This window comes from Dipodomys merriami, unplaced genomic scaffold (genome assembly GCF_024711535.1).
Source record: "Dipodomys merriami isolate MVZ:Mamm:240054 unplaced genomic scaffold, mDipMer1.0.p SCAF_4, whole genome shotgun sequence".
NCBI lineage: Eukaryota > Metazoa > Chordata > Mammalia > Rodentia > Heteromyidae > Dipodomys > Dipodomys merriami.
Window position 1 is genome coordinate 65,033,533 of NW_027205603.1, and position 16,681 is coordinate 65,050,213.

Sequence of the window (16,681 nt, forward strand, 5' to 3'; positions counted from 1 at the left end):
TGTTTTGTAACTCTCCTCCATCCATGTCCATGAATGAGTAGGCATAAGCAGATTAGGGGCTACACATTTTAGTCAAATTTGCAAATACAGTATACATGATTGGCCAACTTCTCTAAAACAACTCCTGTAAGCACAATGCCCCATTTATACAGACTTATTGACTCCTGCTCATCATGCAAATATGCTAATTCTAAGAAAATGTAAGATTATTTCAAAATCAGATGTGACTTATCTTCCTATCTCCCAAGATTTACTACTCAAGTACAATCCTATGTAGATACTGGAAAACTTTGTAGATAAAAATTCTAGGTGGCTCAATCTAAACTCTCCTCTTTGAAAACCATAAAGTTTATTAACAAGAAAATCTTTCAGGGAGCCAAAAGAAATTATTCTCCACTTAACAGTCAACCCACTGAGGTTATGGTTGGAGAAAAAAAACCCTACAGTGTACACTGATTTCAGACACAAAACAGCTGAGTAGGTTTCGAAAGACAGAACAGAAAAACAAAAACCATCTCAGGTATTGAAGCATCATATAATGCTTCATTGTCAAGGTTTTACTTGAATTGGATCCCAAATGCAAGGTTTCTAGCATCATCAATAATACAATATCCTATAATGAGTTCTGGGCTAGAAATATTATATAGGATAGGTTGGAAGACTATCAGTCCCATGCAAATGTTCTGGGCTTGAAGCTTGATCTAAATCTATCCTCCTGAAGATAGGAGCTTTACATCTTCTAACAATGATCAACTATTGAATTAATGACATTCAGTAACGTACAGGCCTGCAATTTAGGTGAATTGCAGAGCACCTCAACTTGCACAAAGCCCAAACCCCAGCATAGCATCCCTTTGGTAACTACTCCTAGCTTTTTGACATGTAGATTACATTTAAAGTCAATATTATCTGTAGCCTCTCTTCATATATAAAAACTACTGCTTTAAAAAAATCTCAGCCAAGTAAGGGCTTAAGCTATACATCTTCTATCATAAAACCAGCCTTCAATGCTCAGCCCATAAATCTAGTACTCAGCACACTGAACTGAAGATCAGTTTCAAAATAGCCTCGCCAGAGAACTTCAAGACTGTCTCCAATGAATCAGCAAATCCAAACAAAGAACCCAACCCCTCAAAAACAACAACAAATAAACCCCAAAAGCTGGGCAGGAGATGAGGCTCAAGCTGTGAACAAAAGCAGAGATGAAGCCCTCTATTGGCACACACATGTACACCCATACACCTCTAGTAATAAACTGGCTTAATTTCAAACATAGATTGGTATCAGGTACATATATAGAATGTTTAGGTATTACATCTTTTGGACATGCCTGTTATCAAAGAATTTAAAAAAAAGCCAAAAGCATAACCATGCACTGTTTAAGGAATTTTATTAAAGCAAGAATTTTATAATCCAAATTACGTTTCCTCGCACAGTTATCAATTCTGTTACTTAGAACTGACATCCTGAGCTATTCCACAGTAAAGAATTACAAAATTAAAGAAAGGAATGCTTTAAATTTTTGTACTTTGCTGAAAATTCTTTTTCCCAGGGTCTATAAAACATTAATTTGTTTTTATATTTTACTATTTTTTTGTAGTTTTTTTGTTGTTTTTAAATCAAGTAATCTAGGACTAGCACTGTTTGCTAGACCTGGCATTTGCTCGGTACATAAGGTTCAAAGTTTCCTTTCCTTTTTTTATTTATTTTATATTTTGCAATGTTTTTTTCATAATATTTAAGTTTTTCGATGTTTAGATATTTTTCTTCGGTGAAGCACGAGTTTCTTTTCATGGTCCCTGATCAATCTGTAAATAAGAAAAAGAAAAGGGAAAAATAATTAAGATCAATACTGGCACTTGTCAATAGAAGATTAGCAAAAATTCAATCACTTAATGTTTCTGTCAAGTTTTACTGGAACATAGCCATACTAATTTTACTAGTCAAGTTTTACTGGAACATAGCCATACTAATTTTACTCAGTAGTAGGGGTCTTGGGGTTTAACCCAGGGCCTCGTGTTTTCATCTGACTTTTTTGCTCAAGCTGGCATTCTACTTATTGAACCAGAATTGCACCTCAAGATTTTTGCTGGTTGGTGATAAAAAATCGTTTCTGCCTGGGCTGGCTTGGAACTGGGATCCTCTGATCTTGGCTATCCCAAATAGCCACTAGCAACTGGTTAACACTCATGGTTGCTTTTGCACTATGATATCAGTGTAGAGTAATTCCAAAGGATACAACATGGCCCACAAAACCCATTCTATTTCCTACCTTGTCCTTAAATTCCAGATTCTGATCCTATCTGTACCTGGCTGTATAACTAATTTATCTGGTTTCTTGGAATAAACAACAACGAGAGCCTAAGGGAAACTGAGGAGGCTACTATTCAATCAAAAAAGGCACTGCACTATAAAAGCCAATGCCCACAATATAAAATCTCAAAGTCCTGTTATTTAAATATGCTGGCCAATACTAAGGCAGTAAGTGGTTTCCTTTATCTGTATGTCTACCACTCTGTAGTAGCAATGTATTTAAATTACTTTCAAAGTAACTTTTTGCTTCCTTATGCTTCAAAGTATCTTCAGCAAACTTAAAAAAAGATGGAGAAGTAAGATGAGAGCAATGAACCAACAAAGGCAAGAAAACTCACTTTTAAACAGTTGGAACACCAGTGGCACTGTTAACTGCTTTCTGGGCAGCCTCTTTAGCTTGGTGGGCTTGTAGTACAGCTACAGCTTCATCAACCTATAGGGGTCAAATGAACAAACCAGCTTAGAGAAAAGGTGATTGACTCTCATCCTTCCATCAAGGTGCAACAAATATTTTTGGTTTCTGCCATATGCAAGTGATGTGAATATGGGACAAATTACTCAAAACCTTGATGCTTCAGATTCCTATCTATAAAATTGGGATATAAATACAAGTTATTGTGAAAATTTACATATAATAATTATAAAGCTCCTGGTACTGTGTCTGCTTTATACAAAGCACTATTAATGCTTTATGGACAAACTCCTATAAGAAGCTTATTGGCTGGGGATACAACTCTGAAGGATATAAAAGCTGGTTGACTAGGGACGTGATAAAGAAAGAATGCAGAAAGCTTGTCTAATATGCTGACAGCTATGGGTTCAATCCCCAGCATCACCCAAAAAAGAGAAAAAAAAAGGCAAGCCTAATCAATCATAGATTAAGAGTCAACTGGACAAGTAATTTATACTACCTTAGAACGCAGAGACTCTGGAGACTCAAGCATATGAAGTAGTTCTGAATTATCTATCTCCAATAACATGCCAGTGATTTTACCAGCAAGAGTAGGGTGCATGGCTTGGATAAGAGGAAACAGCCTTTCACCTATGAACAAAGAACATTCAGAAACTCCTTCAATCAAAAAATATTGATGGTACATAACTGTATCAAACAGGGGTTACTTTTTTTTTTTTAAATCTAATATAGCATTGTGTTAAACCCATAATCCCACCACTGTTCCTCATTTTTCATGGAAAAAGCAAAGCAAGATCTCCTACAATGAAATTATATCCTGGCATTATCTGTTTGTCAAGTTGGTATCAGTAAGTAGGTAGATGGCAACCAAGTCAAAAGTTGTCTTCACATTCCTTGTTCAAAACATGGAGTGAAGTCCGTAAGTAATGCCCACTACTTAATCTATCACCAACACATTTTCTTACTGGTTTCCCAGGGCTATCACATTTAGGTTCAGAATCTAAAACTTTGTATTTTCTAGCCTCTGCAACTGAGAAGGTGGTAACAAAGATACGTACCCAACATTTGCTTTTGCTCTTGAGGGGGGGCAGATGCCAACATGGAAGCAGTCAAAGGTTCCTGACCTTGTACATGAACAGCAGGCTAGATTAAAAAATCAGGAAAATTAGTAACACATGCAAATAGCCACCAGTAGCCAATCAAAAACCTAATAAAAACTACCACCTAAAGATTTCAAGTTGAGAATTACAAATACAGAATAAGGCACCTGTCAATACATACACATTCAAGTATGTCTAATCATATTGGACAGATTCCAGAGTATTTCAGAATCATTCTGTTATGATCAATTACAAATCTATCTCACAGCCTAATATTTCCCTAATACTTATATGCTGACCAACAATCAAAAATCCCTCAAGATGTCACTACTCCAGGAGGGGGACTGCTAAATACCTAATTTCTTAGAATATGTAAGAAATGGAACATTTTTACAAACACTTCTCAGCTACCAAATTGCTCCAGATAATGTAAGCTCCTATAACAAGAAATGTCTGTCCTATCTAACTTCAAACCACAAACTACCATTTTTATAAAGAAATGACACCAAACTACCTGTTGCATGGTAACTTGTGGCTGTGCATTAAGATGTTGCTGAGGATTGCGGACTCCTGCAGCGTATTTATATTGGGGAACGGTGCGGACAGCAGGAGTGGCTGCTGCAGCAGCAGCTGCAGGACGTGGACCCATTGTTTGTGTTGATGTGTTAGCTGAAAAACAACGACATTAAAGAATGTTTATTGCACTTTTTCAAGCTGAAGATCAATCTTTGCAGAAAGGGTAAAGACTCACCAACACGCTGTGTGGACATGACTCGTGGAACCTGTGAAGAAGCTGGTCTCATAGTACTAAATGGTGGTCTAGGAGCGGCTGGGCGGATAGCACCGGGCATATTTTGGAATGCTGCATTTAAAGATACAAACATTAACTAGGGAGCTTTCGAATGAAAACACTACTTTTTTAGAGCTGACATTTGCACAGCAGGCTAAAAAGGGCCAAACAAAAAAAAAATCAAAGCTGAATTTCAAGCCTGCTGTTTTATCACATTTAATCATTTAAGAGCCTTATTAAATAAAAATACTAACTCAAGACATTGACGACAAACACTTAATAACTGAGATAGGAAACATGACAAAAATCTCAAGTGTTCCTATAATCTAGAAGTGTTCTATATGTCTAACATGGGACTCTGGTTGGGTATAGTGGTTCATACCTATAACACACAGCTACTAGATAAGTAGTGTAAGACCAGCTCAAGGCCAGCCCAGGGGAAAACTTAGTAAACTCCCATACTAATCCAAGCTAGGCATGCTAGTGTCAAGCCTCCAGATATGGATATAATGATGGAGGCTGGCCCTAGGAAAAAATCTTAAAAGACCCTAGGCTCTGGAAAAAAAAAAAAATGACAAAAAGGCTGTGGACTGTATTCAAGTAATTGAGTGCTTGACTAGTAAATACAAGGAAGGATGCAAACCTTAGTGTGACAAATATGAAGGAACCCAAAACAGACATGACTATCATTAAAAATGGAGCAGCACTTTAAGCAAAACAAGTTGAGTGTGGTGATACACACCGGTAGTCCCAGCACTTGAGAGAAGGAGTTCAAGGCCCAAACCAAACCAAAACCCCCCCACAATTTATTTTATGGGCTGGGAAGGTGGCTCAGTGGCAGAGTGCTTGTCTTGCATGCATGAGGCCCTGGGTTTGATTCCTCAACACCACAAACAGAAAAAGCCCAAAGTGGCACTGTGGCTCAAGTGGTAGAGCACTAGCCGTGAGCTGAAGAGCTGAGGGACAGCGCCCAGGCCCAGAGTTCAAGCCACATGACCTACCAAAAAATAAAAAAATAAAATAAAAATTATGAATGTCAACAGCCAGTATAACAAGGGACTAACAGCCAATTTTCCATATGCATGTTTTATCTAATTCATAATTTTAGTTAAAGGGCTTACGATGAGGTCTGGCACCCTGAGCAGTCCAGCGAGGACTTGGTCTTAGTTGAGCAATTTGGCTAGGAGGATAGTATGCAGCACGGTTCTGAGTCTGCAGAAAGCAAGCAAATAAATCTGTTAGCCTTAGATTAAAAACAAACGAAAAGAAAAAAATTCCCAACAAATAAATAGTTATTTGCTCTTACCCTCACAAAACATTGTGAAACCCTCAAGCAATTTTTTATGAATTCTATCTCACTTTTAATGCACAAAATACATTAGCAGTACAAAAACTTACCTGTGGGATAGCTGCCATGAAGTAACCTGAAGGAGGTGCTGGCTGGTAGGGGTTGATTACGGGGTTGGGCACAGCTCGTACACTTGCCATTCTCTGCATATACTGGTTAGTGAGGTGAGCTTGGCGCTCTTCTTTGCGCTGAGCTAAAGCTACATATAGTGGCTTTGTGGCCACAATTCTACCATTCATTTCTGTAACTGCTTTAGTAGCTTCTTCTGGGGAGGAGAAACATACAAACCCAAACCCTTTGCTTCGACCACCTTCCATCATAACCTATTAAAAGAAAAATTAATGTTAAAGTAAGTTAGAAACAGTTAACAAAAAGAGAGGACATATAGGTCAGACTGTTAAAAGGGGCAATATTCATCTGAAGGCACTATATTCATAATCTGCTGTGTTAAATGGCAATTCCTTTGCAAAACTACTTAAATAAAAACACTTTCAAAAAGAAGGGCATTACTCCATTTATAGTCAAAGTCATTGAATCAACTACCACTTTGTATCAACCTCTTGTGTTCTTTAATTTTTCCTTAATATTCAAGTGTTAAGGTTAACATACAAGCATACATTATCTTAGCCTAACAATATAAAAATATGCGAAGAAAAACAGAATTAGTAAATACATAATTATATAAAAAAATTAAAGATGGGATATCACCTTCTTAATCGACAAATCCCTAAAGACCAATGGAGATTTTTCTAGCCTTTTTGGCACAATTTTAATTGTTAGTCTCCATTTTAAATATACCAGCACCAGGGCTGGGAAGGTTGCTCAGTAGTAGAGCACTTGCCTTGCATGCCTGAGGCCCTGGGTTCGATTCCTCAGCACCATATAAGCAAAAAGAAAGAAGCCGGAAATAGCGCTGTGGCTCAAGTGGTAGAGTGCTAGCCTTGAGCTGAAGAACTGAGGGACAGCACCCAGGCCCAGAGTTCAGGCCCCACATCTGGACCAAAAAAAAAAAAAACAACAAAAAACCACCACCAGCAATCCAAACTCTAGAAATCTAGATTCAAGAAGACATGAATTGTTCTAAGAGTAAAAATAAGCCACCTATCCAAAAATTTACCAAAACAAGTACACTAAAATAAATGATGGTACCAATATTTAGCAAAAATATTTAAGCCTTAGCAAAAAAAGTGAAAAAACACTTTAAGTGTGTTATCTATCTAGATCTGTTAAGTGAAAAGGCAAAATCAAGGCATACAGTATGGCTTCATTTCATAAAAACTTTACACAAACTACAATAGCTCCTGTGTAGTTATTACCTTTCACATTTTACCCTATTGTCTTGCTTGATAAATCTGTTTTAATAAGCGTTGTTAAATTAGCAAATGATCTCCTTGAGAACAAATTGGACCTCCTTTTTACTCCCTCCAAAGGGACTGATACAACTGACATTCAAGAATAAATGTTTTGTCCTTCATAGGGCTTGAACTCTGAGCCGCTGTCTCTCAGCTCTTCAGCTCAACCCTAGTGCTGCTCTATCACTTGGAAACCTAGCGTGACTTCCACTGAAGAATACATTTTATCACATCCCAAGTATCTGTACAGAAAATATAGGCAATAAAGGTACTTTTATTAATCTACTTTGCCTCTAATTTTCCTGTCTATAATAGGTAGAAGATCCCTTTGGGTTGTCAGGAAAAGCGATAGGACCAACATTACATATCAACAAAATATTACTCACAGAATCTCAGCTCACAGACACTAAACTACTAAAACTGAGGCTCTTAAATAAGGATTTCAGAATTTGGACTAGACCCCATTTTTCTTTTATTGGGGAGGCCACAGTCAGGGGCTCACTCACTTGCTCTTACCACTTGCGCCTCCAGTTAGCTTCTTGCTGGGTATGTATTTGGGAGTTGGCAGTCTCATGGGCTTTTCTGCTGACTGCCCTTGAATTTCAATCCTAATAGATAGGACCTTGTTTCTTAATCCCTGATTTCTGATTTCAAGGAATTATTGAACTGGGGTGAGTGAGATGTTGGGGTTTAACTACTCAGATTAGGATAACAGTAATAAAAATTATGGCTTTAGAGTAAGTTGCCTCCAGAAACTATTTTTTTAAGAAAACTAGTTTAAACTAGTTGAAACACTACATGTCACATAAGGACACCACTGTTACTTTTACCAAATGCAGCCTACCTTAGGGCAAGATTAGAAGAATTAAAATGTTTGCACAAAAGCACCATTAGGCTACATCTTAAAATGAGGCAAAACTTTCACTTCTGAAAAACTGAAAAGAACTGGTATTTTTCTTTTTTTTTTTTGAGTCCGGTCGTGGGGCCTGAACTCTGGGCCTGGGTGCTGTCCCTCAGTTCTTCAGCTCAAGGCTAGTGCTCTCCACTTGAGCCACAGCACCACTTCCGGCTTTTTTCTTTTTGCTTATGTGGTGCTGAGGAATGGAACCCAGGGCCTCCTGCATGCAAGGCAAGCGCTCTACCACTGAGCCAGCTTCCTAGCTCCAAGAACTGGTGTTTTTCTGGCAAAGAAAACTATTTGTTTGTTTGCAAAGTAAGTAAACACTCTACAAAGGGGGATTTCCCCCAAACCTTTAATAGTGAGAAGAGAAAATAAGGCTGTAGTTTCAGGCTGGCCTGGCCTGTGCATAAAATCTCAGGAGACCTTATTTGAAAAAGCAGCTCAATCATAAAAGGCTAGGATGGTAGCTAAAGTGGTAGAGGCACATTCTTAGCAAGTTCAAGGACTTGAGTTTAAAACCTGTCAAAATAAAAACAAAAACAGTAGCACAAACCCTCCAAATTGTGCTTTTACCTTTGCACTAGTGATTGTACCAAATGGAGAAAACTCTTTCCGGAGACGCTCATCATCAATACCATCATCAAGATTTTTCACATAAAGGTTAACACCCTAAAAAGAATAAAAAAAAAAACTATTGAAAAGGAAAAAGAAAACCAGTGATACCTGAGCATACCTCCTATTATTTTAGCCCATGTTTCTTCTTTTCCACTTTCAAATCCTCAGTTACCTGGCAGTAACTGAAATGAATGTAAAATAGGTTTCCGCATCCCTGTCTTATTTTGCTTGTTCAATTAAAAATGAACCTGGTATCTGGTGATCCTATCTTGCTTCATCTGCTCAAATTTGCGCTTAAGTTCCGTCTGTCGTTCCACTTTTTTCTGAGCTCGACCAACGTAAATTTGTTTTCCATTGAGCTCCTTTCCATTCATCTCATCCACAGCCTTATAGAAATCACAAAAAAATTTCATTAGTAACTTACAATAATAAATGTAAACTAATTTCTTCAACAGTATGGAAAATCTGTTAATTACAAAAGCTTAAAGAAAACTCATCTCAAAATCTACAGATCTGATAATATAGAATCCCAATTTATACTTCAATACATAAAACACAAGCTAGTGTAATCAATGTCCAATAACCACTGGTACATATATAAAATCTCAACTCAACTTCATGCCCCTCCCGCTTAGAGAAAATCATATCAAGACCACATCACATTTAATTACTTATATTTAAGGCTTACTTTCTGTGCATCTTCATGCCTTTCAAAGCTTACAAATCCAAATCCTTTGGATTTCCCACTTTCATCAGTCATTACTTTCACACTTAAGGCAGGTCCTAAAAATTTTTAAATTCAAAGTTATTCCATACATTTATAGTTTGTATATTTCAACATATAAAACAAAGCTGGGGGTAGGGGAGAAAAGAGTAAATGGTATGAAACAATTCCAAACCTCCAGACAATTCTGCAAGCCTCCCATGCTTTAGGCATTTATGCTTTAAAGGCTCTTTTACACTAAGAAAGCAAACAAGCACTTCATACTCCCTACAAGATTCTTCCTCCCATTTTAAAATGCTGTATACTTAAAGTTTTATTCTTAACTTTCAAGAGGTGTTTTCTATTACCAGCACTTGGATTTTCTTGATGTTAGAATTAATCTTTTTTTAAAGCCTTCCTTAGCCTATCTGCTTTTGAACAGATTGGAGGCAAAAAAAACAAACAAACCAATTCCCAAAGAGGAGACGTGTAACATTTCTAAAAACATGTCCCTCCCTCATTCCTAGTGGAAGAGACTTTTAACTAAGGAGATTATCTTATCCAACTGGCAGAAAACAGGTTAAAAATCACATTTGACTACTGAGAATGTAGGTGTGTGGCACAGATAGGTTTTCTTTTTTAATGTGCCTAAGGCCATATTCAAATTTCTACTATATATAAGCAGGTATAGTATTTAATGAAGTATCAGACAGATTCACATACTGGTGTGATCAACTCAGCATTTGGGATTAGTGAGTTAACAAAATCCAACTTCAGTAGGCTGCAGGGATGAAACATGAAAAGCTACAGAGAATTTGGCATTAGGATGCCAAAACATGACCTCACTCCTTTTCCTAACATTATCTGTGTGCAAATTGTTTTTCTTTTTGTTGCTTAATGTTCAAAATGGCAGACTATAATAACTTTTAAAAATCCCAATTATTTGAAGCTCTCAAAAAAAATCGACTTTTCTTAAATATGGTGCTTGTAAGACTAGACAATTATCACAAAGTTGGCCAGCTTGCTGAGTCAGATTCATGCTTCTGATGAAATGGGATCTTTGAGTATGTAAGTCTAGCATCTTAATGTAGCAAAACAGATTTTCATGCCCTCCTAATACTTTGCAAGTCTAGCTTAATTCAAGAAACTGTAAGCATTTTTAAGTACCATGTAAGTTTCATCTTTTCTTAATATGAAGTACTAGCCAAAATTAACTATGAGCAATCACTCAGAACTTCAAGTGTAAAAATTTAATTCAGACACTTTACCAAACTTGCCAAAGAGTTCCTTAAGGCGCTCATCATCCATGTCTTCTCCAAAGTTCTTGATGTAAACATTGGTGAATTCTTTTGCCCTAGCTCCAAGTTCTGCTTCTCGTTCTTTACGAGACTTAAATCGTCCAACAAATCTAATATAAATATGTAAGGACGATAACATTAAGTCATATCCCTATAAAGTGCATATTGGTTTAAGTAATGTGATTCATAATTGACAATTTTTCAGAACCTCTAAAAGCATACTGTAACATAGAAACAGGGCTTTCAGGTATGAAAATACCAACTACATAAATAATAAACTACTTAACCACAATTACAGTGCAAGAGCATTTCCTTTTTCTTTTTGTTAGTCAGGCTCAAACTCCAGGCCTGGGCACTGTCCCTGAGCTCTTCAGCTCAAGGCAAGCATTCTACCACTTGAGCCAGAGTGCCACTTCCAGTTTTCTGGTGGTTAATTGAAGATGAGTCTCATGGACTTTCCTGCCCAGGCGGGCTGACTTTGAACCCTGACCCTCAGATCTCAGCCTCCTGCGTAGGATTACAGGCATGAGCCAACAGTGCCTGGCAAGAGTATTTCTTTCTTTTATTAAAAGTTTCATCACCGCTGTCTTCAAGTGGCTCTTACTTTACTTGCCATCTCCCACAACAGAAATTCAAACTTCCTAATTCTGCACTCTAGCCTCTAAGAACTTGGCATAACTACAGTACTGTCAATATCATGACTTTCAAAAACTTAATTTCTCCCTAATTAAAAGTAATGTCATAGAACAGCAATACACCTAGGAATCCTACTCAAATCTTGATTGTCTCTATCTGTTCAGAAACACTCTCATCAAAAGAGTAGAAATGACCTTAAGATTATATACATAGTCAAAAGTATTTTCCAAAGTGGTCACCATCTTTATGCAATAATCAGTCTTTGAGCATTTTGCAAGTGTTGGATGTTTAAGACAAACATTTCAACTGTGAATTAGTGAAATAATTCTTACCCAAAATGCTTGAAAACAAAAATATTTCAGACTTTGAAATTATCTGTAGAGATTACACTGGTTACACATTCTTAATCTGAAATATGCCCAAATCTGATTTGATCATTGATGGTACTAAAGAGTTTCAGGTTAGGAGCTTTAAACTGACTAATATGTAGCATTTCCCTTGCACGCTCATGTTATGATTACAGATGTTATACCACTTTTGCTTAGCAAGATTATACATTACTGGTCACTGGTTTCCTTAGAGTAGTTTGACTTTTTACATATTTAGTCTTTCCTTCATCACGAAATTGACAGGACTCTACCACATGATACAGTGATTTATGGGAACAGTATGAAGAGCAACACAGGTACCTCATAAAAACTAAGCCTAACCTGTACCTGTAGAAGAAGCTGAAGAACTCTCAGACAGTTAAAATGGCCTAGTCTGTAAGATAAATCCACTGATAAAAAATTCTAGTTGTATCTATTACAAACACAAGGATATTAACTTTTTTTTTTTTTTTTGCTGGTCCTGGAGCCTGAACTCTTGAGCCTGGGTGCTGTCCCTCAGCTCTTCAGCTCAAGGCTAGCGCTCAACTACTTGAACCACAGAACCACTTCCGGCCTTTTCTGCTTATGTGGTGCTGAAGAATCAAACCCCGGGCCTCATGCATGCAAGGCAAGCACTGTACCACTGAGCCACCTTCCCAGCCCACAACTATATTAACTTTTAAAATGAATTTTGAATTATTATACTCACACTTTGCGATCATTTAGAAGCATCCCGTTCATTTTTTCAATAGCTCTTTCAGCTGCTTCCTGTGTCTCAAAATGTACAAATCCATAGCCCTTGGAACCATTTTCATCACAAACCACCTATGCAAAAGACATATACATACCCCTTCATTATTTGGTATGGATTTAACATTCTTCCAGTGGTGGCGCCAATTTGTAAGCTACCTAGCTCTGAGTATCTGGGAAATAAAAATGGTACTAACTGCACAGCTGTCATTTTAAGGACTAATCTGAAAGCAGCTCAACAATAGAAATATATACTTGTCACATATTTGCTTACCTTACATGAAAGGATGTTACCAAAAGCAGAAAATGTATCATACAGTGCTTTATTATCAATGGATTTGTCCAAATTTTTAATGAATATGTTGCCCACTCCACTTTTACGAAGTGATGGATCACGCTGAGACCACATGATGCGTACTGGCTTGCCCTTTATAACATCAAAATTCATGGTGTCCAAAGCACGCTCCGCTGTTTAAAAAAAAAAAGGTTTTCAGAGTTTGAGCAAATAACTACTTCAAAATCTTAACTGACCACTTACTATATAATGCAGAGAAAGGACACTTATCAGAATCCCCACAAGGATGCATATTGCTAGTATTTTCTGAAACAGTATTTTCCCTTAATCGCCAAAGTTAAAAATATCTTTTTGTTCCAGTCTATATAAACCCCAAATTCCTTCACATACAGCTTGTTTAATGAGCAATAACAAAAAACTAACATTGTCAAGCTGAAAGCAGCTTCCAGGCTATTTGATCAAGAAGTTACCAAGAAGGTCACTTTATGGTTCATCACTGCTAACATTATATAAAGACTAGCTCATTTTCTTGATAAAGTTCATGAATTATTCAGGAGAATTTTCACAGAACTTCCTAGTATCATGTAACAAAGTTAATGTAAGGATGGACATATTTAGCTGTGAAGTAAACACTGAATTAAAAGACTAGGTGTAATGTTAAGTTTGCTTTTAATGCTTTTACAAATTAACTGTATCTTAGGTCATTGGCTTAACAAGTTACTTATTTGGAAAAAGTAATACTTTTTTATGTTGTCAGTCTATCTTAAATCCTGAAACAATTTCCACAAACCCCACGCCAATGTAACTATAAAGTTATCAACAGGACAAAATTTCTAGGGACTTTTAAATGTAAGTTCTAGTTTCTAGACCATAGTGATAATCAGGCGTCAGCCTACTATCAATTAACCACAGTGACCACACCTACTCAGCTCCTTCAGTGTAATTTTTTAAGCTATGCTTGAGTTTCTTTTGAATCAGTCACCTTTTCCTATTAACCTGAATTCTGGTCACTTCTGAAAGCTATTCCAAATCCACTGATGTATCAATAAATTACAGGCTCATGCCTGTAAGGACTGCCACCCAGGAAGCTGAGATCTGAGGACCAAGGTTTAAAGCCAGTCTGGATAGGAGTCTGTAAGACTCTTCTCCAATTAAGCACCCAAGAAGCCAGAGCTGTGGTTCAAGAAGCAGAGCACTAATCTTGAACAAAAATACTTATTGACAGCACCCAGGCCGAAGTTCAAGCCCAGTATCAGCAAAAAATAAAATGAAAAACAAAACCAGTGGGGGGCGGGGCGGGGCAGGGGTGTAGAATGCCTACATTGTACATAACCAAGTGAATGAAGATGAAGTTTTATTTTGAAAAGTTATGGTATTTCTCTACTGGCATAAAATAGAAATATTTAAGTGTACTGTAACCATGGCAACATGAAGTTCAATCTTTCGGATTCAAAGGGATTAAGGGATTATTCAAGGGGCTAGACTTGAAGATGTTAAAACTTTAGAATAATCCCTTCAAGTTACCACCTTACAATCTCTGTTAATTCCTTCCTAGTTACACCAAGTGATACACACTGCCCAGAGTTGAGAACTGTAATGAAGTGATATCTGGAGTGACTGCTTACAGGGCAAAAAAACCTGCAGTGCAGTTTTACAACTTTTGGACAGTATTGCTCAGCATTCCCTGCTTACCTAAAAATCTCAGTATGAACTTAACCCAGTAAAAACCTGGTCAAGAACTCACATTTTAGAATACTTGGCCTGTGTCCAAAACTCTGAAGGACAAAAATAGTGAATAACTGAAGCTGTCTTCCTAAGTCAATTGATCCTGGCAACTCATGAGGCCATAGACCTGGTTTCTCGAATTTTGTTTTTGTTAAAATACTTCAAACGAAAATGTAAACTTGTACTGAACCACCCAAGATTTCATGGATATTGAGCCACTTTTAAAGATATGAGAGCCTTCAGTCACCTGAATGTACAGATTAAGTGTAATGGTCCAGTCCAAGTTAGCTACACTAAGGAACATTAGAGCCAAAATTAGCTAACATATTTTAAAGAAAATCCTCTCAAAACCACAGGCATGACTTCTGGAAAGTGTGTCTACACGTGTAACACATCAAACGTACATACATACTGAACGATCACTATTATCATACTAAGTTCTAATTTGACTTTAAAAAGGTCTGTAGTTGCCCGAGCAAACTCGCCTTCAAAAGGAGGGTCTTCTTTCCACATCCCTTCCTCCCATCGCCCCGCTGGTAATGCAAGAGAAATGGCTCATGCTGGGGAAAACCCCGGAACGCACGTGTCATTGGTATAGTCTGCCTTCCCGAGTCCATCAGTCAGCGTGATGCGTTATTAAAAAATGGGATCGCGAGACCAAGGACCCCCACACCACACGGCACCCTAACTTTATTCCAAGGCCTCGTGGCTCCCCGACCCGGGAGATCGGGCCATTTAGCAGGAGCAGGCCTCGGGCCTGTGAGGTTACAGGGTTCAACACGTGGTGTTTTTCGAGCACGGAGGAATCGCACTTCCTCCCGAGGCCGGGGCGCCGGCCAGAGCCCAGGCCGGTGGGAGTGCCTCCACCGACGACCCGGGAAGGGGGCTCTGCGCCCCGGAACGCTGCAGCTTCTGGCGGGAGCGCAGTGGAAGAAGCGAATCTCACCCACCCTCCCCGCGCGTCATCACCCTAAAGTTTGAGAGCGACTGAGGACGAGAAAATGGTCGCAAAGGAGGAAGTGGCTGGGCAGCATGCGACTGCCGGCTGCGCGGTCCCCGCCGGCCCGGAGATCGCAGTTTCTGGCGACCCGGTCGGAGGTCCCAGAGCCCGATCCTCTCCCTGCCGGTCCCGGGGCGGGGAGGCTGACATGCCCTGCCGCCCCCGCCCCGGGCCCGCCGGCCTAGCGGCCCTCCGTGCCGCCCGCGCCTTATGGCCGCCCTCCCGCTCGCTCGCCGGCCTCCGGGCCTGGCTCTCACCGTCCGCCGGCTGCTGGAAGTTCACATACGCGTAGCCCAAGGAGCGGCGGGTGATCATGTCCCTGCAGACCCGGATGGAGAGGATGGGCCCGGCCGGGCTGAACTTCTCGTAGAGCATCGCCTCGGTCACGTCGGGGTGTAGATCCCCTACGTAGAGCGAGGCCATGGGGTAGCTGGGGGCGCTGGGGTTCATCTCGGCACGGCTGCCCGCAGGGCCACAGGCCGCGACCTTTCCGTGAGAGGAGAGCGAGTGCTGGGGCCGGGGGCCGGAGCCGGGGGGAGGGGAGCGGGGGCGAGCGCAGAGGGACAAAAATCAACCGGAATCGACGACTACTCAACGGCCGCAGAGCCGGGTCGCTTCGCTGCCGCCGCGGAGTGGCCGGCGGCTGGCTGGGAGAGGCTGGCGGTGCCGGGTGCGGGCGGGCGGGCGGGCGGGCGGGCGGGAAGGCCTTGGTCTCTGGGTTTCTTCTTGGAGCTGCTGCGGGGCCGCGGGCGGGCGGGCGGGTCGGTCTCGGCTGCTTCACCGGGTTATTTTATAAAAGAGGAGGAAGGAAAAAAAATAAAAGTCTCCGGCGGGGGAGACGCGGATTTTTTGTAAATTTTTTTTGGGTTTTTTAAAGGATTTTTTTAGATTTTTTTTGGATTTTTTAATAATAAATGTGTGTTCCGAGCCCGGAGCACACACTCCGCACTCTCAGCACTAACCGCCGGGGAGAAGGGGAAGCACCGCCTCCTGCACCCTCTACTTATACCCCCCGCCGCACTCGCCCCGCCCCGCGCGTCTGACGCCAGGGCCCTACGCGAGCGTCAGCGCCGGA

The 16,681-nt window shown here is 39.8% G+C and overlaps 1 protein-coding gene across 2 annotated transcripts; it reads right to left on the reverse strand.

The window, feature by feature from the left end:
* Positions 1–1,373: 1,373 nt before the first annotated feature.
* On the reverse strand, positions 1,374–16,609 carry Pabpc1 (poly(A) binding protein cytoplasmic 1). 2 transcript variants are annotated; one of them, XM_069991150.1, is made up of 15 exons: positions 15,864–16,609; positions 12,861–13,054; positions 12,546–12,661; positions 10,812–10,942; positions 9,520–9,614; positions 9,080–9,217; positions 8,790–8,885; positions 6,014–6,286; positions 5,737–5,827; positions 4,577–4,687; positions 4,340–4,494; positions 3,784–3,868; positions 3,225–3,355; positions 2,652–2,746; positions 1,374–1,808 (listed from the first exon to the last, which is right to left on the reverse strand). In XM_069991150.1, the coding sequence occupies exons 1-14, from the start codon at positions 16,054–16,056 to the stop codon at positions 2,654–2,656; spliced, it is 1,902 nt and encodes a 633-aa protein (XP_069847251.1). In that variant the 5' UTR covers positions 16,057–16,609; the 3' UTR covers positions 1,374–1,808; positions 2,652–2,653. The 2 variants fall into 2 exon arrangements, with proteins under 2 accessions (XP_069847251.1, XP_069847250.1); XM_069991149.1 differs by having other exon boundaries at positions 10,803–10,942; positions 15,864–16,602.
* Positions 16,610–16,681: the final 72 nt, after the last annotated feature.